This window comes from Seriola lalandi, unplaced genomic scaffold, assembly GCF_002814215.2.
Source record: "Seriola lalandi dorsalis isolate HSWRI2012SDOR001 ecotype SW California unplaced genomic scaffold, Sedor1 jcf7180002054609, whole genome shotgun sequence".
NCBI lineage: Eukaryota > Metazoa > Chordata > Actinopteri > Carangiformes > Carangidae > Seriola > Seriola lalandi.
Genome location: NW_019525162.1, coordinates 119325 through 132187, shown reverse-complemented (window position 1 = coordinate 132187; position 12863 = coordinate 119325). Strand labels below are relative to the sequence as shown.

Below are 12863 nucleotides of genomic sequence, written 5' to 3'. Positions count from 1 at the left end.
CTCTCTCTCTCTCTTTCTCTCTCTCTCTCTCTCTCTCTCGCTCTCTCTCTCGCTCTCTCTCTTTCTCTCTCTCTCTCTCTCTCTCTCTCTCTCTCTCTTGCTCTCTCTCTCTCTCTGTCAGGGATTTGAACTACAACAGTCTGGTGGAGTTTCCCACGGCCGTCCGTTCACTCGGTCACCTCAAAGAGCTGTGAGTCCAACAATCTGTGTGTGTGTGTCCGAGACAGTCGGCATGAATCCCTGATAGATTACACTGGCTCACTTCTGCGGCGCACGGTGCACTGGCATGAACATTGTTCATATTTGGAAGGAAGGACGGAGGAAAACAAAATTTCTGCTCTTGTTTCCTGTTTAGTGGTTTCCATAGTAACAACATCCAGTCGATCCCGGAGCACGCCTTCACGGGAAACCCGTCACTGATCACCATGTAGGTACCGCTGACTCTGAAAAACAAATCCCACCTGAGAAAACGTATTGAAAAAATCTCAACTCAAGGCCCACTTACTCGCTTTCAGAGGAGCTTTCAGCTGTAGTGAACTTCTCATCTGTGTTAGGTTAAGAGTTAAGCTGCTAAAAAGGATTGATGAAATCATAACAGCTACCCCCTCTGATCCATCTCCATGGAAACGAAGCAATCTCCATCCAGTGATGAAGACAGTATGATATGGGTAAAAGCTCAGGAAACTTGTTGGTTTTGTCAAACTACTGTTTCAAAGTCAACAATAAATTCCATGCTGATGTGTCTATTATTTTATTATTAGATATATAGATAGATTTTTATTGATCCCTAATTGTGAAATTCTTGTGTAGAACAGCAGCGTAGAAAATGAAATAACACAACAAATAACAAAATAAAATGTAAAATATATCTCAATAATATACAAACATATCAAATAACAATAACAAATAACACTATGAATAAATAAAATAAATTCAATTAAATATGTCAATGTAATAAAATAAAATATAATAGCTGAACATATACCTAGAAGAAAATGAAATGATTAAAATCTGAGGTTTTTCCAAAGCAGTTCTGACATTATCAGACTGAATCTAGAATAAACAGACCATCGATCACAACGTTTTCGACAGTTGTTGCTCATCATATTGTCATTAAGTTTTTCTGTGCTGAATGTGAGATGATGATGTCGTCTCTGTGTTTTGCAGATTTTTCTATGACAATCCGATCCAGTCTGTCGGACGCTCGGCCTTTCAGAACCTGCCAGAGCTTCGCACACTGTGAGATAACACACACAACACAGACAATTAATCAATAAACTGTTTTTAAAAAAGAAGAGAAGAGGAGGAGGGAGGAGGCTCTGAGCCTCTCTTCTGATTGGCTGACTGTTTTCTGAGTGATCCAATAAAAATATAGCAGATTTCAGGTAAAAACACTCAGAGAAACCAAATCCTGCAAGGTTTGGATGGTGGGTCCAGGTGGGCGGGGCTTGGTGACTGCTTTGTTGTGACATCACAAAGTTACAGGAAGTCCTGACGGCTGGTTTTAAGGCTCAGTTTCTGAATACAGGCTGTGTGCATTTCTCTGTGGACTGAGGCTTTGATACTTTCACAGTATTAATATAGAAGCTAGAGCTGATCTATAATCACACTACACATGGACACAGACCTTTACACTGCAGGAGCTTTAAATCTAAAGCTAATTATACAATGAATGTAATTAAAAGGATCAATATTTCTCTGTTTCTCTCTCAGATCTCTGAACGGAGCCGCAGATCTCACCGAGTTTCCAGATCTGACAGGAACCAAGAGTTTGGAAAGCCTGTAAGACACACACACACACACACACACACACACACACACACACACACACACACACACACACACACACAGAGGAATGCTTCATATCTGAGTGTGTTTGCTGTTGTAGCCGACATCAGTGTGTGTGTTGTGTGTGTGTGTGTGTGTGTGAGCGCTGTTATTAATACACTAGAGTTGTTATTATTCTCTCTGACAGAGTGTAACTTTATTTTCCTGCAGCTCGGGCCTGAAATTAAAACCCTCTTCTGCGTCTCCTTGTTGTGACCCACTTTCCCGTGTCATAATAAACACCTTCACCATGTTTGTTTTCTTGTATTTTTCCGTTTTAAGCTCGTGTCTGAGAGCGTAGCGTGTGTGTTCAACAGTAACCTCACGCTGAACCAGTAGGTGGAAATAAAGACTCCAGTCAAACAAACCGTCACACATTCTTCAACTCTCTGTTTTGAAACGATCCCTCCTGGTGAAACTCTGCTCCGACCAAACATCCTGCTTCAGTTCGACATCAAGTCAAATCTGACTAATACAACAACATAACACAAATTTGGGGCACAGAAAATCCCTCTTAGAATGCTCCTGAACACACCATAATACAAGCTAATACACCTTAAAGGCACCTGAACGCACCATAATCCAGCTAAGCACATCTCAGTACAACTTTGATGCACCTGAACACACCATAATTCTTTTTAAACGTTCCTAAATGCACCATAGAACAATGTATTACACCTTTAATTAACCTGAACACACCATCATAGTTACTAAATACAGATTAACACATCACTGTACAATCAAACGCACCTATGATGCTCCTGAACTCACCATAATTCCCTTAAACACATTATCATATATCGTCTATGCTCCTGAATACACTGTAGAAAGTTCAAATACACCTGAAGCGCACCTGAACACATCACAGTACAGCATTGTGTGTTTTTGATGCATCTGAACGCACCATTATGCTTCTTAAATACTCCCGAACACATAATAATACTGTTAAATGCACCCTCTGTGCACCTGAACACACCGTAAAACAAGCTCTTACTCTCCTGTGCACCTGAACACAACATAAAACAAGCTCTTATTCTCCTGTGCACCTGAACACACCATAATCCACCTTAATACATTATAATATGCTTTTGATGCACCTTTTCACAGCATTGTTATTTATCTTAACCAGGATCCATCAAGGTCCCAGACGCAGGATATGAAATCTGTAAGTGCTACAGATCTAACGTGTTTCTTTGTGTGTGTGTGTGTGTGTGTGTGTGTGTGTGTGTGTGTGTGTGTGTGTGTGTGTGTGTGTGTGTGTGCAGGACTATCACAGGGGCTCGGATCACCTCTCTGCCTAGTTCAGTGTGTGAGCAGTTTCCAAACCTGCAGCTGCTGTGAGTCCAAACACAAGCCTCATTCACTTTATATATATATATATATATATATATATATATATATATATATTTATTTTTTTAATGTCGTGCTCCTGTTCACATCCTGTGATGCGTTCAGTGTGTTTTGGATTTAACAGTGATGACAACTGAAACTCTCTCCCTGCAGTGATCTCTCCTATAATCAGATCCAGACTCTTCCCAGTTTCTCCGGCTGTGAAAGTATCCAGAAGATGTGAGTTTGATTTTGTACTTTCTTTATAATTTTACTTTTTATTTAGATTTTCTTTGTTTTTCTCAATCACTTTTTTTTTTCTTTTTTTTTCTTTTTGAGGCATCAGGTACAACTTTTCTGACCTGTAACGCTTTAAACACGCTGCTTCACAGTCACTGGATCTCAGCAGTTACCGTGGCAACCAATCAACTACAGCCAGCTGTGCATTATGGGAATAATTAGCACCATTGTAGTTCAATCAGAAAGAGAAAAAAAAAAAACTGATAAAAGTGACGTAATGGAAACATCGGGGTCGTGTGTGTGTTTCAGTGACCTGCACCACAACGAGATCGAGGAGCTGCAGGAGAACACCTTCCACGGTCTGATGTCTCTGTGCTGTCTGTAAGCACACACACACACACACACACACACACACACACACACACACACACACACACACACAGACATGTTTAATTACCCGGCTGATCCTGAGCAGTGATCTGAAGGCCTCTTTAAATACTTCAAAATGGAAACACACTCACAGACCCAGGTGGTCTGCGTGTTGATGGGACAGGTATGAGGACGTGGTCTGGCACAGATTCAGGACTCCGCACTGGAACACCACAACTGATGCTGGTTCTTAGTGACAATAACATGGATTATAGATTAGAAACAATATTTAATTTCCATCAGTTCAGTAAGATTTAAATATCTTTTGTACAGTTTACTCATGTGTAAGAATTCAAGTTTGAAGTTAAAGCTTCACTAAAGCTGATCTTTTCTCATCAGACGCTCACGCTGTGAAAGGTGCTGAAAGCTACGATAAAAATGAACGTGTGAAATTCAGGTTTTCACAAATAAAAATTTGTAAAATGCTTCATACATCGGTGGTTTCCACATGTGATAAACATCCTATTTTCTTTAGCACTGCACATACTTCAGTGGTTTATGAGTTTTCCATGAGATGCATTACACTGAAATATTCAGTTGTTCAAGCAACAAAAACATAATTTGGTAAATGTTGATGTGAAACTTTTCTCTCAAAAGACACAAGATTAAAACAAAACTCACATTATTTGTTTTTTCTTTATTTATTTTAGAATATTTTTTGTTTTTTTAACATATTTCTTTAGAATTTTTGGAGTTTTTTTTTTGCAGATTATTATTGTTATTTTTTTATTTTTTGAATTTTAGGAATATTTGCCTGTGATTTATACATTTGGAAATTATTCTAATTGGTTTTCTATGTTTCTGGACAGTGTCCAACATGTTAGAGGATGTACAGTATACAAAGCATTCTGGAGGCTGACGTGGATTTTTGTGTCTTTTAACACTCGTGTCCTGGTCAGAGTTTTATACATGACACAATAATATTTCATATAAGAAATATATACTATAATATACTAGAATAATATAGTATAGTAATAAATATAGTTATAATAAATACTTAACTAATACGAATTCTAGACGACGACAGCTGCTGTTTTCCTTATGATTGATGAAACTGCAGATATTTTACTTTGGGTGGATTATCTCTTTAACTATAACATGAACATAAGTTCAGTTCCACTCAGTCGAGCCTCTGTGAGCTTCATGACTTACTTTATTCTGGTATTACAGAAATAAGAGTATTATACACTCACTTACTCTGGGATTAGAAACAAAGACTGGCTGTTCCATGAGACCTGCAGGATTAAATTAACTGAACTAAACTCAGGATGGGAGTTTGATGCTGGTTCGACGCCTTATCGTCTCTCTGTGTCTCTGCAGTGATTTGTCGTGGAACAGGTTGTCGACAGTGAGGCCGAACTCGTTCTCCGCTCTGCCCGCTCTCACCAAACTGTGAGTATCAGATGAATTTATCAAAACAACCTTCAGGTCTCTGTTAGGCGCCTGAAAGATGGCTGAAAGTCCCAGGTCCTCCTGTCTCCTGGTTGTGTACTGACAATTAAAGACAAAAAAATGACCCAAAAATCATCTTTATGATCAAAGGATTGAATATAAAAGTCACATGACTTCAGTCAAAAACTAAAGAAGGATAAAACGTAGAGGACCAGAGACCTGTACTGGAAATCTCAGAGGGTCATGGTCATGAAAATGAAATAATTTAATCGTGGAAAATTCCTTCTCTCTCTCTGCAGTGACCTGTCCTCCAATCAGCTGTCCTCTCTGCCTCTGATTGGTCTGCAAAGTTTAACTCACCTGCGATTGGCTGGAAACGATCAGCTGATGGAGTTAATACCCCGAGAGGACCTGCCCCGGGTCAGGTAAACACACACTAGTATAAAACACACATCTACAGTCCAGACTGATGATAAGAGGAAGGTGTGGAGAAATTCAGCTCTAAACTCTGGTCACTGTGTGTTTAAAGGTCTTTATCTCCCACACAGTTCTGTATATATTGACGTAAACCTGCTCAATCTAAGGCTGAGACTTGGCTCTTTAATCTGTTATTTGATTTGAACCTGAATGAGCTGAAGCTCAGAGCCTGAGGAACAATTACTGTCCAAATACTTACGGCCTGGTCTGTACATAAACAAAGGAGTGTTTTCTGCATTAAGACTCATTCCAGTTAATCCATGGCTCACGTACCATAACTGAAACATGAAATACCAAACAAAACGTTGCCTGCTGTGATGCTGGACCTCCAGCATGGCTGCTTGATGGAGGGCGGAGGGGAGGGGCGTTTGATGACATCACCAACAGCCCCGTCATCCTTAAACTGCAGCCGAGACGGACCTCACAGATTTTCCCACCCTGTGTTCGACCCCAGCGGTCGCAGCAGTGTCGTAACGTTCAGAGTTATTGTTAGCTCACAGCGCCTCCCCTACATCTCCGATCACCTGGGGGGTAAATCTCTAAATTACACCAGTAATCCAAACACCGCCTGTGTGTGATTTAGTGGAATTTCCTTTAATTGGAAAAGGTCTCGATGTCGTGTATTTTAAAAGATTTAAAGGGACATTCTGCTGGTGTAATGAAGTTCATTTATCTGGGCATTTGGACGCTGGAAGTGACAAAAATGTAAAAGGTGTGTGTGTGTGTGTGTGTGTGTGTGTTTGTTCAGGGTGATGGAGCTTCCTTACGCCTTCCAGTGTTGTGCCTTCGTCTCCTGTGAGAGGAGAGGAGGTGGAGGAGGTTTGTCCTGGGAGAGAGAGGAGGCGGCGGACTTCACCGGGAGAGACACCTCCGTCCTCTCCAGCCAAGGTAACACCAAACACACCATCACATCTCAACAAGGCTACAGCTGCACTCAGACTGAAAATAGAACTGCAATGTCAGTGTACAGATAGAAAAACAATGTACAAGATTATTGGTTATCAAAGAGAGGTTGAATCGGGGAGCACCTGGACTTGGTTGTCGATACTTGAAGATGTTTCACATACGTGGACAGACCCCTCTTACTATTACAAAATGCAGAATTTAACTGCACAACAGCTGCTAGCAAAGACGACAAGGTGATTTGTTATCCATGCTTCAATCACCTGTGGTAGTCGTTTGTTTTCATCTGGAGAAGCATCACATGATAGGAGCGTGATGAATCAGGGAAGGATACATCGTGACTAGAAGCTGCAGAGCTCCTGACATCTCAACACAAAACAAACCAAAGATGAACTGAAGAAAAACTGGAGACGAACTGAAGAGAAACTGAAGAGAAACTGAAGAAGAACTGAAGAAGAACTTAAGACGAGCTGAAAATAAACTGAAGACGAGCTGAAAATAAACTGAAGAAGAACTGAAGATGAACTGAAAACTGAAGAAGAACTGAAGATGAACTGAAGAAGAACTGAAGAAGAAGTGAAAATGAACTAGAGATGAACTGATTTTATTTCCGTCAGAGTTGTTTTCTGCTCCTCTCAACCATGAGCTTTATACAAAATGGCGGGTTCTTCTGCTGGGGAACAAGAATACACTGAGTAATTAGCATGTAGATTTAGCTGGTACTTCAGGTTTGTGGACCAAAGTGTGTGACAGACCCTCCAGAGTTGTACAAATATGCCCTTAACCCACTCAAAGACTTCTTCTATCCCCGCTGTTTCTCGGCAGTAGATCAGGACTGGGAGGATTTATTGATTGAGTTTGAAGACGAACCGAAACCTCAACACTCGGTCCACTGCAGCCCTGCGCCAGGTAACACAAACACTAAAGGATAGACCCTCAGACGTTGAGTTTACCTCAACACGTGTTACATGAAATACTTGTATACTACTATAAATCATTTTACTTACGTGAAATGAGATTTTATTTATGTTGTAGTACAGTAAATAATGTGGATAAATTTCCTGCAGGTCCGTTTCGTCCCTGCCTCCATCTGCTCGGCAGCTGGTTGATCCGTGGCGGGGTGTGGCTCATCGCAGTGCTCTCATTGGTCAGCAACAGCCTTGTCGTGCTGTCAATCTTCTTTTCCCCCGCCACCTCGGTCACGCTGCCCAAGCTGCTGATTGGCCTGCTGGCGCTGGTGAACGGCCTGATGGGGGTGTGGTGCGGCTGGTTGGCGGCGGTGGACGCTTGGACGTTTGGGAGCTTCTGGAGGTACGAGGGGGACTCTTGGAGTACTGGGGACTCTGGGGGTTGTGTGGTGGATTCTGGGTAATGTAGGGGGTGTGGGGACAATTTTGACTATGTGCAAAAACTGCCCAAATCAGTGAGATTGTCCATTTTGACCTGCAATGATCACATCAAAGCTCAGTCTGTGCTAAAAACTCCCAAAATGTACTTCATGAGCAAAAAATTTCAAAATAAAAGTCCCACAGTGGAGGGAGAAAGGTCCTTGAACTTCATCTGTTTGTGTTTGTGTTGCAGGTACGGGGCAAAGTGGGAGAGCAGCTTCCTGTGTCGACTCAGTGGCTTCCTGTGCGTGTTTGCGTCGCAGACCGGACTCTTCCTGCTCACCGTCGCAGCTCTGGAGCGATGCCTGGCCGCCGCCATCGCCACCACAGGACGCAACAAAACTGACAAACACAGTGGTGAGGAACTTGGACGTGAATTTTAGTATCAGTTGTCATGAGTTCGGGTTTGAAATATGTTTTCTGATTTCATTCGTCTCTCTCCAGGTCACGCTTCGTCTCCGCTCTTCGTCCGTCTGTCCATTGTTCTGTGTTTCCTGTTGGGTTTGGCCGTCACACTGCCCCCCCTGGTGGCCGGACACAGTAGCACCTCCCTCTGTTTGCCACTGCCTTCCTCCACCTCCTCCTCCTCCCTGGCCTTCTCCGTTTCCCTGGTGCTCCTCGACTCGCTGTGTTTCCTCCTCATGACGGTCGCTTACACTCGCCTCTACTGCCGGGTCAACAAAGCTCCACCTGCCTCAGAAGAGGAGGCGGCGCTGACTCGACACGTAGCCTGGCTGCTCTTCTCCGACTGCCTCCTCTACCTCCCTGTGGCCTTCCTCTCCTTCTCCTCCCTGCTGCGCCTCCCCGCCGCCGGGCCAGAGGCGGCAAAGGGGGTGCTGCTGCTCGTGGCGCCGCTGCCGGCCTGCATCAACCCGCTGCTCTACCTCCTCTTCAACCCACTCGCCAGGGAGGAGCTGGCAGCGCTGGCCAAACGCACCTGCGGGGTTATGGCGTTACCTAGACTACACATGGGTGGAGGAGGAGGAGGAGGAGGAAGAGGAGGAGGAGGAAGGTCGATGCCTGTAATGATGGATTCAACGTACGACGAGGACGCAGAGAAACAATCGTGTGACTCGACTCAGGCGCTGGTGGCAGTCGGAGGCTTAAAGGAGGAGGAGGAGGAGGAGAGAGGAAGGATAAAGAGCGAGACACAACATTCAGTAGCAATCGTTGTTCCACGTCACTAGACTGACACACACACACACACACACACACACACACACACACACACACACACACACACACACACACACACATATATATATATACATTGGGTTTGAAGCTCTCACTTGCAAAAGGACAAACATCGTTTGCAGGGGAAAAGTTTCTTAAGGGTGTTGTTGCACAGAATATCTTAAAAGTTTTCCTTAGTTAAGGAAAAATTTTAAGGCTTTTGCAGCAGTGAAAGAGATTTTACAGCATTAAATTTCTACTGTATCGTTAAGGGTGTCTCCTGGTTGCTGCAAACTTCCTGAGACGTGTCCATTTTCATTTATCGCCATAAACTCAGCCATGTTGCAATTTAGATTTTCCTTACTTTGCTCACTAAGGCCTTTAGCTGATTCTAAGTGATTCCTTAAATACAACACCAAGTTAATATTTTAACGAAACCTTAAGGAGAAGACTTAAGGGCGTTTTGTGCAACTGTTTTACTTAAGGAAACCTTAACTCAGACATTAAGGAAGATCTTAACTTTTGATGTTTAAATGTTCCTCATTTAAATCTCAGTTCAGCTTTCTTCTGTTTCTTCTGAATACTTTGATATCGTGGCTGTAACGGACACCGCAGCCTGTAGGGAGCTCCTGTAGGACTTTGGCAGGTGAGACAAAGACCTAATCTTAGGACACCACACACACACACACACACACACACACACACACACACACACACACACACACACACAGTTACAGATACACAAGTAAACTGATGTGACTGTGTGGCAGCAAATGTAGCAGAGGACGGTGAAAGAAAACAAAAGAAATGAAAGCATGTGAAGGTGCTCACCATGAGCACACTGCCAGTTTGACTCCAACTCTCTCTCTCTCTCTCTCTTTCACTCTTATTGTCTGTCTTTGTCTCTCTACCTTTTTTATCTTATTTGTTTTAACGTCCCATAAAGACGAAAAATCGATCAAAAACTAAAAGATGGATCGAAATCCATGAAAAAACTGAAGAACTGGGTGGCATCCCGCTAATGTCTGATTGATCAATCACATGCCAGAGGACACACACACACACACACACACACACACACACACACACACACCCACACACTTGTATAATATGGAGCGTGAATTCAGCAGCTTTTATTTTGAAATATGACATGATTTACAGCATTGTGTGACCAAACATCCTACCAAATGTTTTAGCAAATGCTGTTTACCATTTTCTTTGTGTGTGTGTGTGTGTGTGTGTGTGTGTGTGTGTGTATGTGTGTGTGTGTGTGTGTGTGTGTGTGTATGTGTACGTACAGCTAATGTGTTTTAGCGTGTGTGTGTGAAAACTGCAGCATCTGTGTGAGTTTTGCCACAGACTTGATCCTGAAACTGAAAACAGGAACCAGAAGACAAACAGGATTAAAAACCAGCTGAAGCTCATGTTCAGCCACTGTTAGAAAAAACACACACACACAACTGGTCCTTCAAAATAACAACATTTCTTTCTACTCATAACGTGAACGTAAGGTTTTCACAATCCTAAAGTCAGACAGCAGTGTTAGTGGTGACATTTCTAAAGGATAAAGCTTTTCATATTTTTTATTGTCCACAAACCTCACAAAAAGAAATAGAAATATATTATATTAATGAAAATATTAGGTAGAAATGCCTTTAAATAATAAAAAACATTCATTTATAAATCCTTTATTGATCAGATCATGCCAAACGTCTTCTGTCAAAGGTGGAGAACTTTGTGAGTGTATGTATGTAAAATGTGCTGATGCATATTGTTGTAAATACAGGCAACTGTGACAATCTTATCTTTCTGTTATGTCGACTGTGAGAAATATCTTTGCTGAAATAAGGTTTTTAATGTTTGTATATGGTAAAGATGCAGCCCAGAAAGGTTTTTCTTTTTTCTTTTCTCTTTTTGTTTTGTTTTTTTTATTTGAAAGTTTTTCATCCGCATGATTCTGAAGATTTAACTGAAATGAAAGACCTTTATGAATTTTGTTGCATGAACATCGTCCACAATCTGCATGAGCTTTTACACAAACCTGATGTGCGCTTTGAACAAGTAGGTTGACAAATTTAAAAAAAAAAAAAAAGTCTTAACTCAAGATCTACTTACTAGCTTTCAGCCACATCTTATGATCTTCATCTGTGGATGGAGTTTGCTCACTAACACGTGACCAAATATACTGTGACTTAGTGATAAGAACTGAGCTGTCTGCATGACACCTAAACATCCACTGAGGAGGATGTGAGATCTGGTTGAAAGCTCCAGGAAAAAGTTAATAAGTGGACCTTAGGATAAGATTTAGTTTGAAAAAACAAACTTGTGAATTTGTATTTGTAAAAGCACATTTACCGTGTTGTTGTTTTAGTTTCTAACAAATTATAAAAAAGTTTTCATGTTGACTAGCAAAATGTGGGGGCGGAGTCTTTTTCTGAGGCTCCGCCCACATATGCAGCCATGGCAACAGAAGAAAAGAAAAAAAAAAAAACATCGACTGCTTGAATGTCCGCTGTGTGTGACGGTTTAACTGCTGCACTTCCTGTGATCAGCACTTACAATCTTTAAGAAAAATAATACGTTCATAAGCTTTTGTTAAAACCTGAACGGTGCAAACGTCGTCCGTCCGTCTGTTTCTCTGTCTCTGTTGTAAAACTTTTGTAAATTATCTGAGTGTTTTGAGTTATTTTAGTTTGTAAAATCCAGAGTGAAGTTTTAGTTTGTGGCGTATATAAAACAACAGCGTGGCTGTAACTGCTCTGTGTTCTGTCTTTTATTTCGGCAGCGACGTAGGTTTGATTTCAGAATATATATGAGCCAAAGCATTACGACCAGGTAGGTGACCAGCACCTGTAAAGACGAGCTACCATCCACCGCCCCACCCCCCACAAATAAACTACTTAAAAAGATTAAATAATCAGATGTAGAATTGAATTGAGATTTTAATAAAATGCTATCCAATCCCATCCCCACAAAAAACACTGTCATCCTCCATCTCTTGTGATGTGAGTGAGAAAATTAAAGAAGCTATATGTAAGTTCTGCTATTGCTACGTAGCCAGCGTTAGCATTAACAGCTTTTTCTTTAGCCATCGTTGCGTTAACAAGACAAGAGGTTAAAATACGTCTTCTGAGCAGCTACTTCTTCAAGGGCAGACTGGACGCTAGAAACTCAGAAAGTGACAAGACAATCCAGCCTTGGCTAGCTGGTTAGCATGCTAACGTCAGTAGAAGAAAAGAAGCGATAGAAATAGAGTTTGTGTTTCTTTCCACTCCTGGAGACAGCGCTTGAGGAGCGAAGGAACGAAATTTGATGCTGAACATTTCTTCTAGACTGATGAGTAAACAGCTGCTAATGCTAACGCTAGCTATGTAGCGATAGTGAAACTTACTAATAGCTATTTTAACCGTCTAATATCTAAAAGAAGAAAGAAAAAAAATGTACTTTTAACCATAAAACACACAGTTTTTGTGTTTAGGGTTTCCACCTCCGACTGATCATTGATAAACTTCTCCAATCCACTGGTTTGGTTTTACTGGACTTTACATTACATTACATGACATTAAACTTTGAGGACATAGTTTGTAAATGAAATGACGTGTACACAAATATCGGACTAATCGTGTCTGCAGCATTTTATTTTGTAATATGGGATTGTTCCGTATAGCAACCCTAGTTATAGTGCAAGTACTTATTTGCCCTGAA

General features: G+C 41.5%; 1 protein-coding gene across 2 annotated transcripts in view; it reads left to right on the top strand.

Moving 5' to 3' along the window:
- LOC111664914 (leucine-rich repeat-containing G protein-coupled receptor 5) overlaps positions 1 to 11912 on the top strand; it is a 36298-nt gene extending 24386 nt beyond the window's left edge. The window contains exons 7-20 of one of the 2 annotated variants that reach the window (XM_087177536.1): positions 122 to 190; positions 356 to 427; positions 1168 to 1239; positions 1714 to 1782; positions 3093 to 3164; positions 3331 to 3396; positions 3706 to 3777; positions 5146 to 5217; positions 5517 to 5642; positions 6443 to 6582; positions 7426 to 7506; positions 7665 to 7908; positions 8179 to 8342; positions 8430 to 11912. In XM_087177536.1, the coding sequence (XP_087033662.1) occupies positions 122 to 190; positions 356 to 427; positions 1168 to 1239; positions 1714 to 1782; positions 3093 to 3164; positions 3331 to 3396; positions 3706 to 3777; positions 5146 to 5217; positions 5517 to 5642; positions 6443 to 6582; positions 7426 to 7506; positions 7665 to 7908; positions 8179 to 8342; positions 8430 to 9172 (2062 nt within the window). In that variant the 3' untranslated portion in view covers positions 9173 to 11912. Of the gene's footprint in view, positions 1 to 121; positions 191 to 355; positions 428 to 1167; positions 1240 to 1713; positions 1783 to 3092; positions 3165 to 3330; positions 3397 to 3705; positions 3778 to 5145; positions 5218 to 5516; positions 5643 to 6442; positions 6583 to 7422; positions 7507 to 7664; positions 7909 to 8178; positions 8343 to 8429 lie in introns of both variants that reach the window. The other variant, XM_023419716.2, reaches the window with a different exon arrangement.
- The last annotated feature ends 951 nt before the right edge of the window (positions 11913 to 12863 follow it).